Here is a 17,231-nt window from a genome sequence, read left to right on the forward strand (position 1 = left end):
ATACATCAAACTCATACTTATATACTTTTCATGCAGGACTTTAACGTGTAATTAAGTATTATTACATTGCTGTATTGAAGTTTTCTTTAGAAAAGGATCTGAGTACTTATTATTACTTCTTGTTTATGTTTATAATCTATCTGTCTTTAACTGAGGTGTTTAAGACTGATGTAGCAGATGAGTGAGAAAGAAAGGCAGCACCATGTCTACAATGTATTTATAACATTCAAACAGTAGCTTGATGCTGCTCCCTTAAGGTCCAACATATAGAAATCTCCCAATGTTATTCGAAAATGATGGTAATGTTATTATTGAAGTTTATTGTCATTCAAAACCATACATTGAAAAAGTGCAAAGTAAAATGACAGTGTTTTTCATTGTGAGACAACTGCCATGAACGAGACAAACTTCTTATCCTTACCAATACTTATGTATCTGCTTTTATATTAAGGTGGAATGTGTTTTATACATTACTCTACAAATTAATGAAAAACATTGTTATGCTAATGGTGTATTCAAAGGAACAGTTAAAACAGTGTGTCTGTTTATTTCAAACTGATGTAACAGCATTGTATTAGCAGTTGACCACAAACACGTGTTTAACATCTACAGCAGTTTTGTTCTCGGAAACACAGACACAGAGCACGTACAACAAAGTGGTTTAACCGTTCCACTAACAAACTGACGCCTCTTAAAAATAGACACTGATACTTTAAGTTAACTGAAGCATTCAAATGATCCCTGCTATCACACTCAAGCTATAAGAGAAACAAATACCAATTAAATAAAGAAAACATCAAAAGCACAGTATATATATTCAAGAAAATCACACCATTTATGTATTCTAATGAAGAATTAATGAAGAAATAAAAAACATCTTTGAACTGGATACAATTTTGCAGATATACACTAAACACTTTAAGTAAACACTTTGATGTCCCTCAGTCAGGTGTGTTTTCTTCTGTGACCTGTAAGGCAATAGGAAATACATAGCAGATGTTAATGCACATGCACTTTAAAGAGTAACTGCACCTAGGCTAGTAACCCTGGATTTGTTGGCATGTAAAATAACTAGTTGCTTTAAAACAAATGATAATATGCACCTGAGTATAACTAACAAATACTAGAATGATATTCAGATCGTGAGACCTGAACTTACCCTTTTCTCTCTCTGGTGTGCTGCTCTGGTTTGTGTCGAGGCAGAAGCTCAAATAATCAGTGTCTAAAAATGAAACAGCGTGTGACAGACAACGATGTGAACAATGTAAAACACAGGCTTTCAAACATTTCTTAAATAAAACAAAGACAAAATAGGGTTGCCCTTTTTCTGAACGTATAGTAAATTACCTTACAACGACAGCATAAAGGTCCCTGTGTGGATCCCTGATCTGGGCCTCAGGTAAGACTGAAATAAAATAGAGTAGGGTTAACATACGCATAGAGGTATAGTAGATATGTTGTTGTATCTAACTGTGATGTAATTTCTTTAAGTTTCGGACTTTAGGCTTTTAGAACCTGCTAAATTTGAATACTAAATTTGAACTAAGAAGCAGGTAAAACACAGAAGACAGTTACACAAGACATGAAAAGACAAGAATGCTTAAGCAATTGACAGAAAATCAACTTTCAACAGAAAATGCATCCCAATCACTCCTACACTACAATTCAATTCTCTAATCCCTGCAGCACCTACAAAAAGCTCTTCCACATCCAACAATAAAAATGGTAAACATACTGGACAACTGCAAAATACACTAAACATGAAATATGTTAAGGAAGCAAGAATCTATAAAAACACAACCTGAACATTTACATTGGTCCTTAACAATGATCTACAGGTACACTTTGAACTCTCAATGATGAAACTTGCTTCCATAAACTTCTCTTGCTTTGACATTTCCTTTGTTTTGTTTATATCAAGGATAATATGTGTACCTAGCTGTTTCTTCTGGTAAAGTAGTCCTATCACCAGCAGCTGTAGAGTCAAAATAAGGGCAATAAAAGTCCACAGCAGGATGAAGTAAAAGTAGGAAAATCCAATCTCTTTCTGAGATGCTGGAAAGATGACAGAAAATTACATTATTTCTTTGATTTGGCGTATGGAGAAAAAGTATATTTTTACAGTATGTAGAGAGTTAAATAATGTCATATTTTATACTGTATGTACCTTATACTCAAAGGAGAACACATGATATGAATGCAATTTAATTTAGATGGATTTAAGGCATACTGTAGCATTTTAGACTTTATTTCAGGTTATCCTGCCTGCCTCTTCTGGACCTTTGACTTTTGGTTTGGTTCTTATTGTGATTAACAACCTTGTAAATTTGCTTTCACCTTACCTGTTTTGTCTGCAGGTTGTACCAATGGATCCTTACTTTGGTTCACTGAGTCCTTATCCTTTGGGATCTCCACTAGAAATAGAAACAAAGTTTTTGTGAGTTTAGTTTTTGGCTGCATTACCATACATGAGTTTGTACAGCTGTGTTACAGCTGTGATATAGGCTAGCCCAGCATGCAATGAATGTGCCGACAAATTGCTTCAGGAAATGTTGGCCAATTCAACATTTTGTGCAGACATGTGATGATGTACTGAGTGCTTAACTACTGTCCCTGCAGGGCTTCAGGTGACACACACACACACACAGTTAGCTTTAAACAACAAACAGACTGACAAGGAAAAAAACAAAAAAGCATAATTAACACGTTTTCTTACATTGATCTCTCACAGCCAACCGGCTCTCTGGTGATTCTCCAGCTCCAGAGATGTTGCACTTGTAGAGGCCTTCATTGGACTTGGAGACACTTTGGATGATCATGTTGACTGTGGACTCAGTCTTGATGAAGACGCCATCTTTATAGAAATCAGCTGTGATGTTGGAGGAGGTTGTCTTAATTCTACAGTGCAGAGTTACAGCTTCTCCCTTCATCACAGGAAGGACAGGACTCTCCAGCACCACAGAACCAGCTGGACAAAATTACAGCTGTTTACATTTTGGTAAAGATGTAGATGGTTGTTAAAAGTTTTCCTGATTTAAATTCAAACACTTCACGTTGAATAAACATACCAGTGACAGTTATTTGGACAGCGTTGCTTCTTTGTCCTTCTTCACCTTCACACCAGTACTCTCCACTGTCTGACTCAAAGGCAACATCAATACAGTAATTGCAGGTGACATTAGGATTTGTTTTAATGACTCCCTTGTTGTTCCTCACTTTCCATCCAACTGAACCAGCAGACCCCTCACAGGTAAAAGAAACACATTCATATTCAAAGAGCTGCAGTCTGGACGGAACGATACGCACATCTGCAACTAACACAAGAGAAACAGAGAACAACATAAATTAAGAAGTCACTTCCAAGATGATAAATAAAAAATTGCATATACAAAGCAAAATAAAATCAACATGATTCAGTAATATGTTGCTAAAAGAACACCTTGCCTGAAGTCAGAAGCTCAGTGTAGTTAAAATACACTTCGAAACGGTGAGGGAGGAATGGGCTGTCTTCTTTTGTCAGACTGACATGCTTTGTAATATGGATAAACTGCTAATATGTAAGCCGTACAGACGGTTTTTCTGTATAATAGTTTTCAAAATCGACAGACTAACAAGGTGAAGATGATGTGTACAGCTAAGGAAAAGGATTTACTGTTCTTTAGTTTCAGGAAAACTAGGATTAGTGTTAGCTATTAGCTGAGTTGTGTCAGCATGTGCTCCTTGGATGTCAAAATAAGTAACTTACACCATTATTTTCTCAAGCTGCTATTTGCTGGTATTCCTGTTATTTATGCATTCAGCCGTGGGTTTTTTCAACTGACCTTTCAGGTCAAGGTTTGGGTTTGAGATCAGTTAAACAAAAACGTTGACATTTGATGGACAAACTACTTACCTGGCTGAGGATCAATTTCCTCAACATGTGCAACTAGCAGAATCAACACACTGAGCACTGGAGAGACAAAACGGTAGATCCTTGTATAAAGATGCTTTTATCTATATTTTATCACTAACTCAATATGATAACTATAGAGTCATTTTATTCATTATAATAATGTTGGAGATTAATCAAACATTTTGGGCAACTGCTAAACACTTTAAAATATCAATTGTGAAAAAACAAGTTTAAGTATTTCTGAATACTGATGGATTAATTAATGCCTTGAATTGTGAATTGGCTTAAAGTATTTCTTTTTTAACTCAAGTTTAACTCAAGTGCATAACCAACTAGATCCACACACCAAGTTATGTTCAACTTTTACTACTAGTTAAATTCAAAATGCCTTTTATTTACTTACATTATTTGAGAACAAAGATATATTGAGTACTCACACAGTCTGATGCGGAAAGCGGTGACCTCCATTGTGTCGTGTTGCTGACTGTCTGCACATCAGCCTGAAACTGAGCTAAATATAATGGAGGCGAAAACTTCCTCTTCCTGTGCAGGTTGTACTTCACATTACTTCTTGCGTTGAGTTGACTGTAGCTCCGGTTGTACAGACTCTTATGTGAGGCAGATGTGTTTGAGAAAAGTGATTCTCAGACTTTTTCACTTCTAAACTGACGCAAATTAGACCATAGGCCCCATTCTGAAAAGACTTTTGCTTTAAAGGGTTTTATTAGCACACTTTCTGACAAAAAACATTGCCACTTGCAGGTTTTGTGACACTGAAAAAAATAAAACCAGCACCAAGACGTGATATAGAGACATGCTTAAACCAGTATGAAACATTGAATCTTAACATTAAACATCTTAGCACCAAGGGGATTGAATGATTAATTGTTATTGAGTGCCATGTTGTGAGTATGTAACACTCACAGACTGATGTCTGTATAGTTATGTGTCTATATGTACATATTATTGTTTATTTCTTTATGTTTTTGGATACTGTTGTGCATTTACTATGTTTAAACAATGTAGTTTGTAGATATGTAGGTGTACCATGACTATTGCAATTTGTATGTGTAAGTGGGTATGGAAACACTGTGACTGACATGTTGGATAGTGAGGGGGAAGGGCTTCCACATTAGGGTAAAAGTCTTCAGCTGCATGAAATACTTTGTCTATAAAACTGAGGGGGAAAAGAAACAGAAATTCTGTAAATGCCCCTCATGCCCATCTATAACGTTTAGTTCCTGAGTTTGTACATTCGTATTCCCTGTTTTATTTTGTAATCAACTTTTGTGTCTTTTGTGTGAAGCAATTGATCCAAGGCTTTTCCATTAAAATCTCTCACTTTTATTGCATCTGACAGCATTCTTTCTTATATTCATGTCTTGTGGGGTCTACAGTGGTCAGTACCTACACAAGTGGTCCAAAGAAGGACAACTGATGAATCTCTGACAGGGTCATCAGTGTCCATGGCTCATTTATGCATGTGGGAAGTGAAGGCTAACCCATCTAGTCCAATACCTCTCAAGAGCTACAGTAGCACAAACTACTAAGAAGTTACAGCTGGCTGTGACAGACAGGTGTCAGAAAACACAGTGCCTCACAGCACTGTGCACTGCCGAAAGCGCCGACAATGGGCACTTGAGTGTCAGAACTGAACCACGGAGCAATGAAAGTAGGTGGCCTTGTCTAATGAATCGTGTTTTCTTTTAAATCATGGTCGGGTGCGTTGTTTACCTGGAGAAGAGATGAAGCAGGGGCAGTGTGATGCTCTGAGAAATGTTCTGCTGGGTAACCATTAGTGATGGATTACATGAGTCGTTGTCGAGATTTAGTTCCTGTCGGTCAGTTCGGCAGGAAGAATTGGTTCATATAGTTAGTTCTGGGCCATGTTACTGTTATGTGTGTTATTAAAAAAGAGAGATTAAGCACAGATATTTAAGTCACTCCGTTCATATCTCTCCTGTCAGTCTCGTTCAGTCAGTGATTCACTCTCGAGATGCGTTCACAGACACTCAGGAAGCTAGCACTTAGCTTAACATTCGCTAACAATCGGAAACGAGTGCTTCAACAGAACAGTATCTTTCCTGAGTGTCTTTTTTTAACGCATCTTGAGACAGGTGACTCAACAGACAACATACGATTGGCAGTCCCTCTTAACCACTCTTTACAGTGAACACAGAGAACGAGAGAGAAGTGAAACAGGGAATCAGGTCAGTTCGTTCGTTTTAAAGAGTCGTTCGTTCGAACTGATGCGTTCCCAAACGGGCCATCTATAGTAACCATAAGTCCTGGCATTCATGTAGATGTTACGTTGGCATCTAAACCCCTTCATGGCAATGGTATTTGCTGATGGCAGTGGTCTCTTTGATCAGGAGTATGCACGCTACCACACTGCAAAAATGTTCAGGAATGGTTTGAGAAACATGACAGATTCAAGATTTTTTCTTGGCCTCCAAATTCCCCAGATCTCAATCATCTGATCCGATCTCTGGGATGTGTTGGAAAAACAAGTACAATCCACGGAGACCGCACCTCACAATTTATAGCCCACAAATACAATTGTGCTGTATTTGCTAAAATTGTCATTAATCTGACAGTAGAATAAGATACAGACAAGCTGTGTAAAAAATTCACTGTATCTGGGTCCACCCAGTGGTTGCAATGTGATTTGCAAGAATCAACCACTCCCGAATCAAAACAACCAATCAGAGCCTGATGGGTCAATGATGCTCATACACACACTGCTGGCAGCAGAGAGGAAGGAGGAGGACCTAGAGGTTGTACTCGTTCAAATTTTCTGGCTAAGTCCAGTCAGCTTTTTTTTCTTATAACGACATACTGCAGCTTTAAAGAATCTGTTGCTCCCACCTTGGTGCTAGATACCAGAGGACACCTTCAGATATCTTTATATCTCATGCATTGACAGGTCAGAGCTGCTTTGGTGGCACAAGGAGGAGCTACACAATATTAGGCAGGTGGTTTAAATGTTATGGCTGGTTGACGTAAAAGAACCACAAGACAATATACCAAGACATATCTAAATATGACTTTAAAGACTAGCTAAATATATTTAAAAATAAATACAATTAAATGAGATTGTTAAACAAAAGAATCAAAATGCATTGCAGAGTAAAATATGAATAACTAGTCTCACATTTCCTTTGATAAAAAGCAGTGGCAAACAGTAACTTAATGAAAAAGAAATCCTGCTCTGCCCCCTGCAGTAAATCAGCAGACCTGTAATATGTTTTTTTTCTAGTTTACCAAAGCAATAATGATACAACAGTCAGTTTTTATTGCCTGCAGACATGAACGTTGCTGTAGTATTTTATAGTAGTAAACGATCAGTTACCTGGCAACTAGATCAAAGTTCGGATAGTTGTATTTAAATGTGACACATTAACAGACACATTTTAAATAAAAGCGTAAAGGCTACGGCACGGAGACATGCACAAGTACAGTCGTTAAAAAAAAAATTACACAATCACTGGTTGGAGTTTTTTGACAAAATTCTTGTAAGTTATAATTTCTGTAAATTATACATTTTTCTGCCAACTTTAAAGAAAATTAACTGATCTGATTTTAATCTGCTTTTTTCTTCACTTTATTAAAAAAGTTAAATCTTAGTTGAGAGCTTTGTGTCTCTTATAGTAACATCAACCTTTTTTACAACAGTGGTAACATGGACTTGAGTCTAGTGGGCTGAGCTTCGATTGTGGCTGTGATAAGAAAGATCAGAGTCTTTGTTTCATTGAAGGACTTTGACTACGTTCAGTTTTTCAAGCTGTCAGATTTCACGGAAAAACGGTACGTAATCCTTTTAAAATTAAACTTTGTCTGCTGTAATCCGAATCTTAATTATGAGGAAATCATGACATTTTTTTTTAGTTTGCTGTTTTCAAATTGTATGGGCTTCTATCTACCTTGATTCGTTTTTAACAGCCTATGCATGATGACTTAATGTGAGCGTAAGAATTATTTGTAAATGTAAGCTATTTTGTCATTTCACATTTCAAGTTCAAATTTAGTTGAAATGTTATAAGGCAGTCAGGAAGGGTGTCATTTGTTGAAAGGATGAAAGGAAAGATTTGTATAATTTGCAAGTTGAAAATCTTCTTTTTTTTAAATCTGGAGTTGCACTGTTTTCTGTCTTGGAATTGATTTTTTTTGTTTTGGTTTTCAGCACTGCAGGATGCCTCAACAGGTGGAGAGAATGTCACATAAAGCTCAACCCAATGCATTCAGCGTTTTGATTTCCAATCACGCCGTTGCCTTTTTTCTCCTAACACTCTTTCATGGAGGTAATGTATGGTAATAGTCTGCCTCACTTTATGTGTATATTGTAAATGGGATGGTTAAAACATACCTCTACACAATGCCATACAGAAAAGGTGTGTAAAGGCAGAGTTTATGGCCGAGCTGTCATAAAAGGATCTACAACATTACATTTTAGGTTTTTTTTTGCGGTTTGTTTTTTGAGTAGCATTTTATTCAAATGCTACTATATGATACAACACAAAGACTGGAATTTTTAATTATATTAATTTAACCTTTGTGTCGTCCTCCCGGGTAAAATTGATCCAGTCTGTTTTGAATGTTCCTTCTTTCCTTCCTCCCTCCTTCTCTCTTTCTTTCCTTCCTCCCTCCTTCTCTCTTCCCTTCCTCCGTCCTTCCCTTCATTCCTTCCTTCTTCCTTCCTTCCATTCCTTCCTCCTTTCCTTCCTTCTTCATCCCTTCCATTATTCCTTCCTACCTTCCTTCCTTCTTTCCTCTGTCCTTCTTTCCTTCCTTCCTCCTTTCCTTTCTCCCTCCCTCCCTTGTTCCATTTTTCCTCCCTTCCTTCCTAATCTTCTCCGTCCTTCCTTCTTTCCTTTCCTCCCTTCCTTCCTCCCTCCTTTCCTTCCTTCCTTCTTCCTCCCTTCCATCCATCCTTCCTTGCTTCCATCCTATAATCTTTCCTTCCTTCCTTCATTCCTTCCATTTTTCCTTCTTCCTTCCTTCCTTGACTCGAGTACAACAGGAGGGTTAAATACAAGGTTGTGTGTTTTGTGTGTTTTAATTCCTTATGTGTTAAACCTTATTACACTTTATCATTATCATTACTGTTATTTAATACTGAATTAATTTAATGTCAGTACATTGTGCCCATCACATTAATGAGCATTAAATTACAGGTTAAAACAAATGTGTTTAATAGTGAGAGCTTGGCAAGAGGTAAAGTTTGCAGTGCAATTATGTGTAATGTTAATATGACATTTTGGATAAAAGTGAGTGCAGATATTCTAGATCAATCCTAAATTTATTTGGAAATGTTTCATCCAGGGCACATAGGTTTGGACTTTGTTTCTCTTAGGAGGTTATTTAAGCTGCTTATCTTTTATTTTCACATTTTGATGTTAGTGGCTTGCCTTTAGAGAGGGTGATTTGTTTGTACTGACTGCTTCCTATTTAAAATGTTGAAGATGCTTTGTACTGAGTTGTATTATTGTAAGAGCTCATCGTGAGCTAGTTTCCATTGTACCATGTGTCTTGTAAAACAGTGGCAATAGAAGATGGGCCTATTGAACGGGGTAGAGTTGCTTTGATTACAAAAATCATCTCATCAGTTGCAGTTTAAGCCCAGTAGGGGCATCTAGAGTCTCTCACTCTGCAGGTCACCTCACAGCTAAAAGTGAAAGTGAAAATATCTAAGTTTCTTTGTGTGACTGGTAACCGTTTGTTTTACTTTGTGAGGTCAGTTAGATAATGTGCTGATAACGCCTGGGTTGTTGCTTTCAGTGAGAAGGATCGGCACAAGCTCAAGTTTATCATTAACTTTCAGTGTTCCTGATAAATGATGATAAGCGCTGCTGGTTTCCTTTTTTGTACAGTTGTAGTCCTGTGTTGAAAGTATTGAAGACAAATGATTAACTCAGAGTCGTGTTGCCCCCAATCTGACTGTTATCAGCCTACTAGTATAAATTATCATGACACATCTGGCCCAAATATATGGGCTAATAAGGACACACTACACCCAGTGGTGAGTTTAGGATGATGCTAGTGAGTGCACAGTGGCTGCAGAAGGCCTCTTAACATGTTTCTAGTCAAATATTGACTGGATTTGATGTAGATATCCACGGTAATGATTTTTGTTGTTCGCCAAGTTTACAGCTATTGGAGATGATGACTGTGCATACAAAACCACCGGTATGGTTGAGATATTTCATTTGCTACATGAAAGCATTGAGCTTCCTTGCTCAAGTCCTTGTTCAAAGTTTCCTTTTATGGTTTTGTTGATTGATATTCCGGGATATCGGTGAGTGGACTGACCCAGAGCAAATGAAATGGATTATTTTACACAGTAAGGTCAATACAGTACTCAGCAAGTGGAAAGAAACAAAAGAGCAGGAAGGGGGGATATTTGCATTCAGATAGGAACCAGGGCCATCTTAGTTTGAGGGAAGGTGGATCTCAGACAGTCAGATGTCAATGTTAACTTAGAAGGGGCAACACAAGAGGAGTTCCTGTAGCATCAGGAAAATCATCAGGGGGCAAGAATAATCAAAGGGCTGTCCTCAGACGTCACCAAATTAAAGGTGATATCATCAGGAGCAAGAGTGATCGAGGCTCTGTTCCCAGACGTCACTTGATTATCACAACTCTGCCCAAGTGTGTATTTCCTCTTCACCTGCAATGGTCAGAGTTCACATAAATATCTCAACAACGATCGGCAGTTGGCCATGAAATTTTATACAGACATTCACGACCTCAACATTGATCCACATTAATATAGTGATGTTACTTTTAGTGCCACCAGCATGTCACATTTTTCATTTATCCCATTCCTCTTTATTTATGAAAAAAAATGCTAAAAAGTGCCAACCTGAGGTTTGACATTTATAGTTTTGAGTGATGTGCCGACACATTTTGGATGGATTGCCATGGAATTTGGTACAGATATTCATGTTACCCTCAGGATGACTTTAGATAACGTTGTTGGTCCTTTTAATCTAGCGTCATTACTGTTACCAATTTTTAATTTGTCTAATAATTTTGACCTAATACCTGAAAAGCTAATAACATTCTCATCAACCTCAGCTTTACCATATCTCTGGTGATATAAACAGTTGCATGGATTACGTTGTCTTGTTTTTTTGTTTATTCTCAGTGTCCACCTTGAATAATACACCCAGGTTTTCAATAAATGTATGGTAAAATGAGGCAGATTCAACCTGCACCAAACTCTTATTAAGTTTCAAATACAAATTTCGGAAAACAATCCAGTGCTCCCACAATTTCTGGTATGCACACTGTCTTTGAGTTTATTCAATTCTAAATGCAGGAGCATTTAGGAGCTGGGAACACACCAAAGAGTGGTGAAAAGCAGCCTGCGGATAGTTGCCAAGCAGTCTCTATGTAAACTCACGGCAGCCTCACTTCGATGGTGGCGGTGTGTCGAAGTGCGGCTGCTTTTCGCTGCTCTTCAGTGTGTTCCCGGCCTAAAGTTAAGACTGTTCTTCTTCAGGTCACTCTCAGGCGGTTGGTCAACCTCAGCGTATAGTGGCAATGGTTGGGGATGACGTCACTCTGCCATGCCACCTGACACCACCTGCAGATGTCTTCAACCAAATGCTCGAGTGGTCGAGAGCTGACCTGAACCCAAGATTTGTCCATATGCGGCGGACCGGAGAAGACTATCTGTCGGATCAAAACCCATCCTACATGGGAAGAACATCAGTGGCCATCGAAGGTTTAAACAAGGGAGATGTCTCACTGAAACTCTCCAAAGTGGAACTTTCTGATAAAGGAACATACAGATGCTTCATTCCACGGTTGAAAAAACAATCTGATGTTCAGCTAGTTGTGGGTGAGTGGAAATGCATCTTGATCATTTTCATAATTCCTCATCTATGCAGAGGCTGGAGACTACATGTACTAATTATTATTCCTATTGGCTGTTTCCCACAGAGACAGGCAAAGTCCCTGATGGCCTCTATACTGTCAGCAGTGGAGTGACTGTGGAAGCTGAAAAGAAGAACACCAACCAAGTTAGAAAGACATTTACTATTGCTCCAGGTTGTACATTGTTCATGGCAATATCAGTATTTAGCTTTAAATATATGATTTTTAAATTAAATAATTATAACTTTGTTTGTGTTTTACCATTTTAGAGGATTTCTCCAGACCATCTTCTTCTGCCATGATTGGTGTGATTGTAGGCATCATCTTTATTATTGCTGTTGTCTTTCTTGTGTGGAAATGGAGACAAAACAAACTCAGTAAGTCTGTAACCTGCTATCATAACTTTGATAATGATGAAACAATATCTATTTGTGTCCAAATCCCAATCTAAATGCTTGAATATTGATGATCTACTGAGCAGAGATGCATCGATTACTCAATTACTCTTAAGCAGAAAATTAATCATTAACTACTTTGATAATTGATTCATTGTTAAAGTCAATTTTCAACAGTGTATGGTCCCTGCATCTTAATTGTGAGAATTTGCAGCTTGTCCCTGAGTTGAATTTTAATAATATGTTTGGGTTTGGGACAAAAAAACCTTGGGCTCTTATTTTTCACCTTTTTCATATGTATTATAGACAAAACAATTATTTAATTAATTGATTTGATTTGTTGATTAATTGTTTTTGCTTACATATGTCAATTTTTCTCACATAACATCTGCATAGCATTCATTGTTCTCCTATAAAAGGATTATATAAAATCTATATGGACTCAATTATTAACCTATGTTTCTTTATTATAAAAGAACAATATAGAGATAAAGCGTTTTAATTTTAACTTTACTTCACTTTAGTGATCACATGACTAAAGACTGCTGCAAGTAGTAGTTCAAAGTATACACACAACTGACCTAACATACCTTAAACCACTTTAGCGACTCTCTCACAGTGCTGCATAAAATAATTTCACTAGGATGAAATATTATCATTTAGTGCTATCACTGTTAACACATTAATTGTGATGCAATTAAGGGCTGAGCATAATGCGTTTTTTTTTGTTTTTTTTAAAAATCACTTTAATCATGTTCACTCACTCACTCACTCACTCACTCACTACCACTGTCATGGATTGCCATTGCATTCAACCTCTGTAAACTGTGCACAATACACAACATGTTTGTATTCCTGCACTGCCTGGGCCAATTGTTGTGACTTGCAATGTCTGATTGCCCTGTAACTTCAGACAAGGAATAGGCACATGCTTCTGCTTAGTATCGTTCTTCTGTATGTCGAACCATTTTAGCAAAGGACTGCTTGGAGAAAACCATTGTACAATGATGACTGATTTTCTTTTGCTCACGTTCCTCAGTTTTCGACTGAACTCATAGTTAATTTTGTACATGACTTTGTACATATTTCTCAATGTAAATGGAGCTATGGAATATGTTTTGCTCGTTTGCTTTATTTAAAGAGCACCTTTCTTACAAATCATGTAGTTCAAAGTGCTAAACAGGAACAAAATACAATAAAACGACAGCAAATAATAATAATAAAATATAAAGACATTCAGTAAAAATATGTCAAAATGACATTAATTATGATCATTAACTAAAAGCCATATTAAATAAATATGTTGTCAGCTGTCATTTAAAAATGTTCACAGAGATCATTTCTCTTACAGCTTTGGGTAGACTATTCCATAATTTTGAAGCATAATTAAAGAATGCTGTGCTTCCTATTTTCTTATGGACAAAATTGTATATATTTAAAAACCCAGCTGTGGATGATCTGAGACCACGTGAGGGCTTATAAAATGACAGTGTCTGTGATGTAGGCCGGTCCCAAACCATTCAGAGCTTTAAAAACGTAAAGTAACCTTAAGTAAAATAACCTTAAAATCTATTCTAAAAGACACTGAGAGCCAGTGCAGCTAAAACTGGAGTAATATGCTCATTTCTCATGGTTTTTGTTAAGAGTCGAGCAACACAATTTTGAATACATATATAATTAACCAGTTATTCAAGGGAGAGAAACTGTGTCCAAACCTGTGTCCAAACCTTTGAGTGCTACTTTAAAACCATATTATGTTGTGTTTTTTCAGATAATATCTGTCTTGTCACCTTTTCTGCAGTGAAATCGAGAGAGAAGAATGGCAACTCTACAAGTGATATTTCAGAAGAAGAAGGTCTGATGGCAAATGACCAGACAGGGAGTAAAGGAAATGAAGTTTCATATCCATCAGATAGAGGACAACAAGAGAAGAATGGTTGCAAGGGAGATGGAGACGAGAAGTCAACACCTACACAGCACAACTTAAAACCTCTGCCTCCAAGTGATGAAAACAAGACAGCAGATCAGGATCCAAAGTATGGAACAAGACCAGAGGAGGAGGAAATAGGAGCAGCAGAACAGGAAGGACGACAAAAAATTAATATGGACAACAACAATGAAGGGCAGAACACAACACCAATAGAAGATGAAACAAAGTCTCAGCCTGTAATCGATGGACAAATATATCAGCTCCCAGTAGCACAGACTTATGTGGACAAGAAAGAGGAGGATGAGAAAACAAAATCTGGAAATACTGGAAATGGAGAAGCAAAGAATGCTCTTGACAAGGAAGAGAAAGAGAAAACACAACTTACAAATATTGACACAGAAGGTCAGGGTTTGAATGGAGGACAAGGAAATGAGTTTTTATACACAGAGACCCAGGAGCACCAAGACAACGAGGAAACAGTGAAATTGAGACACAAGAAGAGCAACTCTACAAGTGATAATTCAGTGGCTCTGACACCAGAAGATAAAAACACAGAAAATCTCAAAGCAGAAGAGGAAAAAAAGGAGCCCCTGGATCTGAAGATCGAACCTTTAAGTGAAGAATCACGACTTACACACGATAGGCAGACAGAAAATAAAACTAACAATGTTCTGGTCCAGACAGAAGGGGGAGCAGCAGAGCAGGAAGGACAACAAGATAATAATAAGGACAACAACAATGAAGGGAAGAACACAACACCTATAGAAGATGACACAAACCGTCAGCCTGCAACCGATGGAACAGCAAGTCAGGGTCTAAAGGATGCAACAAAATTGGAGGAGGAGGAGGAAAGCGGAAAAGCAAAGAATGATATTGACAAAGAAGATGACACAAACCGTCAGCCTGCAACCGATGGAACAGCAAATCAGGGTCTAAAGGATGCAACAAAATTGGAGGAGGAGGAGGAAAGCGGAAAAGCAAAGAATGATATTGACAAAGAAGATGACACAAACCGTCAGCTTGCCACCGAGGGAACAGCAAATCAGGGTCTAAGGGATGCAACAAAATTGGAGGAGGAGGAAAGCGGAAAAGCAAAGAATGATATTGACAAAGAAGATGACACAAACCGTCAGCCTGCAACCGATGGAACAGCAAATCAGGGTCTAAAGGATGCAACAAAATTGGAGGAGGAGGAGGAGGAAAGCGGAAAAGCAAAGAATGATATTGACAAAGAAGATGACACAAACCGTCAGCTTGCAACCGATGGAACAGCAAATCAGGGTCTAAGGGATGCAACAAAATTGGAGGAGGAGGAAAGCGGAAAAGCAAAGAATGATATTGACAAAGAAGATGACACAAACCGTCAGCCTGCAACCGATGGAACAGCAAATATGGGTCTAAAGGATGCAACAAAATTGGAGGAGGAGGAAAGCGGAAAAGCAAAGAATGATATTGACAAAGAAGATGACACAAACCGTCAGCCTGCAACCGATGGAACAGCAAGTCAGGGTCTAAAGGATGCAACAAAATTGGAGGAGGAGGAGGAAAGCGGAAAAGCAAAGAATGATATTGACAAAGAAGATGACACAAACCGTCAGCCTGCAACCGATGGAACAGCAAATCAGGGTCTAAAGGATGCAACAAAATTGGAGGAGGAGGAGGAAAGCGGAAAAGCAAAGAATGATATTGACAAAGAAGATGACACAAACCGTCAGCTTGCCACCGAGGGAACAGCAAATCAGGGTCTAAGGGATGCAACAAAATTGGAGGAGGAGGAAAGCGGAAAAGCAAAGAATGATATTGACAAAGAAGATGACACAAACCGTCAGCCTGCAACCGATGGAACAGCAAATCAGGGTCTAAAGGATGCAACAAAATTGGAGGAGGAGGAGGAGGAAAGCGGAAAAGCAAAGAATGATATTGACAAAGAAGATGACACAAACCGTCAGCTTGCAACCGATGGAACAGCAAATCAGGGTCTAAGGGATGCAACAAAATTGGAGGAGGAGGAAAGCGGAAAAGCAAAGAATGATATTGACAAAGAAGATGACACAAACCGTCAGCCTGCAACCGATGGAACAGCAAATATGGGTCTAAAGGATGCAACAAAATTGGAGGAGGAGGAAAGCGGAAAAGCAAAGAATAATATTGACAAAGAAGATGACACAAACCGTCAGCCTGCAACCGATGGAACAGCAAATCAGGGTCTAAGGGATGCAACAAAATTGGAGGAGGAGGAGGAAAGCGGAAAAGCAAAGAATGATATTGACAAAGAAGATGACACAAACCGTCAGCTTGCAACCGATGGAACAGCAAATCAGGGTCTAAGGGATGCAACAAAATTGGAGGAGGAAAGCGGAAAAGCAAAGAATGATATTGACAAAGAAGATGACACAAACCGTCAGCCTGCAACCGATGGAACAGCAAATCAGGGTCTAAAGGATGCAACAAAATTGGAGGAGGAGGAGGAAAGCGGAAAAGCAAAGAATGATATTGACAAAGAAGATGACACAAACCGTCAGCTTGCAACCGATGGAACAGCAAATCAGGGTCTAAGGGATGCAACAAAATTGGAGGAGGAGGAAAGCGGAAAAGCAAAGAATGATATTGACAAAGAAGATGACACAAACCGTCAGCCTGCAACCGATGGAACAGCAAATCAGGGTCTAAGGGATGCAACAAAATTGGAGGAGGAGGAGGAAAGCGGAAAAGCAAAGAATGATATTGACAAAGAAGATGACACAAACCGTCAGCCTGCAACCGATGGAACAGCAAATCAGGGTCTAAGGGATGCAACAAAATTGGAGGAGGAGGAAAGCGGAAAAGCAAAGAATGATATTGACAAAGAAGATGACACAAACCGTCAGCCTGCAACCGATGGAACAGCAAATCAGGGTCTAAAGGATGCAACAAAATTGGAGGAGGAGGAAAGCGGAAAAGCAAAGAATAATATTGACAAAGAAGATGACACAAACCGTCAGCCTGCAACCGATGGAACAGCAAATCAGGGTCTAAGGGATGCAACAAAATTGGAGGAGGAGGAGGAAAGCGGAAAAGCAAAGAATGATATTGACAAAGAAGATGACACAAACCGTCAGCCTGCAATCGATGGACACACAGATCAGCCCACGGT

At 38.4% G+C, this 17,231-nt stretch overlaps 1 protein-coding gene across 1 annotated transcript; it reads right to left on the reverse strand.

Annotated features, from left to right (window-relative positions):
* Window positions 1-863: 863 nt before the first annotated feature.
* Window positions 864-4,376, reverse strand: LOC134006017 (low affinity immunoglobulin gamma Fc region receptor II-a-like). Its single transcript, XM_062445072.1, has 9 exons — window positions 4,330-4,376; window positions 3,893-3,949; window positions 3,069-3,314; window positions 2,717-2,968; window positions 2,343-2,414; window positions 1,936-2,055; window positions 1,348-1,405; window positions 1,160-1,222; window positions 864-968 (listed from the first exon to the last, which is right to left on the reverse strand). The coding sequence occupies exons 1-8, from the start codon at window positions 4,358-4,360 to the stop codon at window positions 1,216-1,218; spliced, it is 843 nt and encodes a 280-aa protein (XP_062301056.1). The 5' UTR covers window positions 4,361-4,376; the 3' UTR covers window positions 864-968; window positions 1,160-1,215.
* Window positions 4,377-17,231: the final 12,855 nt, after the last annotated feature.

The sequence above is a fragment of the Scomber scombrus genome, chromosome 23, assembly GCF_963691925.1.
Source record: "Scomber scombrus chromosome 23, fScoSco1.1, whole genome shotgun sequence".
In the NCBI taxonomy this organism is placed as follows: Eukaryota; Metazoa; Chordata; class Actinopteri; order Scombriformes; family Scombridae; genus Scomber; species Scomber scombrus.

Coding starts and splice junctions, on each gene's coding strand:
- LOC134006017 (XM_062445072.1), bottom strand. CDS start 4,360: ATGGAGGTCACCGCTTTCCGCATCAGACTGT. Junction 3,315..3,892: donor GGAAATTGATCCTCAGCCAG/GTAAGTAGTTTG, acceptor CTCTTGTGTTAG/TTGCAGATGTGCGTATCGTT. Junction 2,969..3,068: donor TGTCCAAATAACTGTCACTG/GTATGTTTATTC, acceptor AATTTTGTCCAG/CTGGTTCTGTGGTGCTGGAG.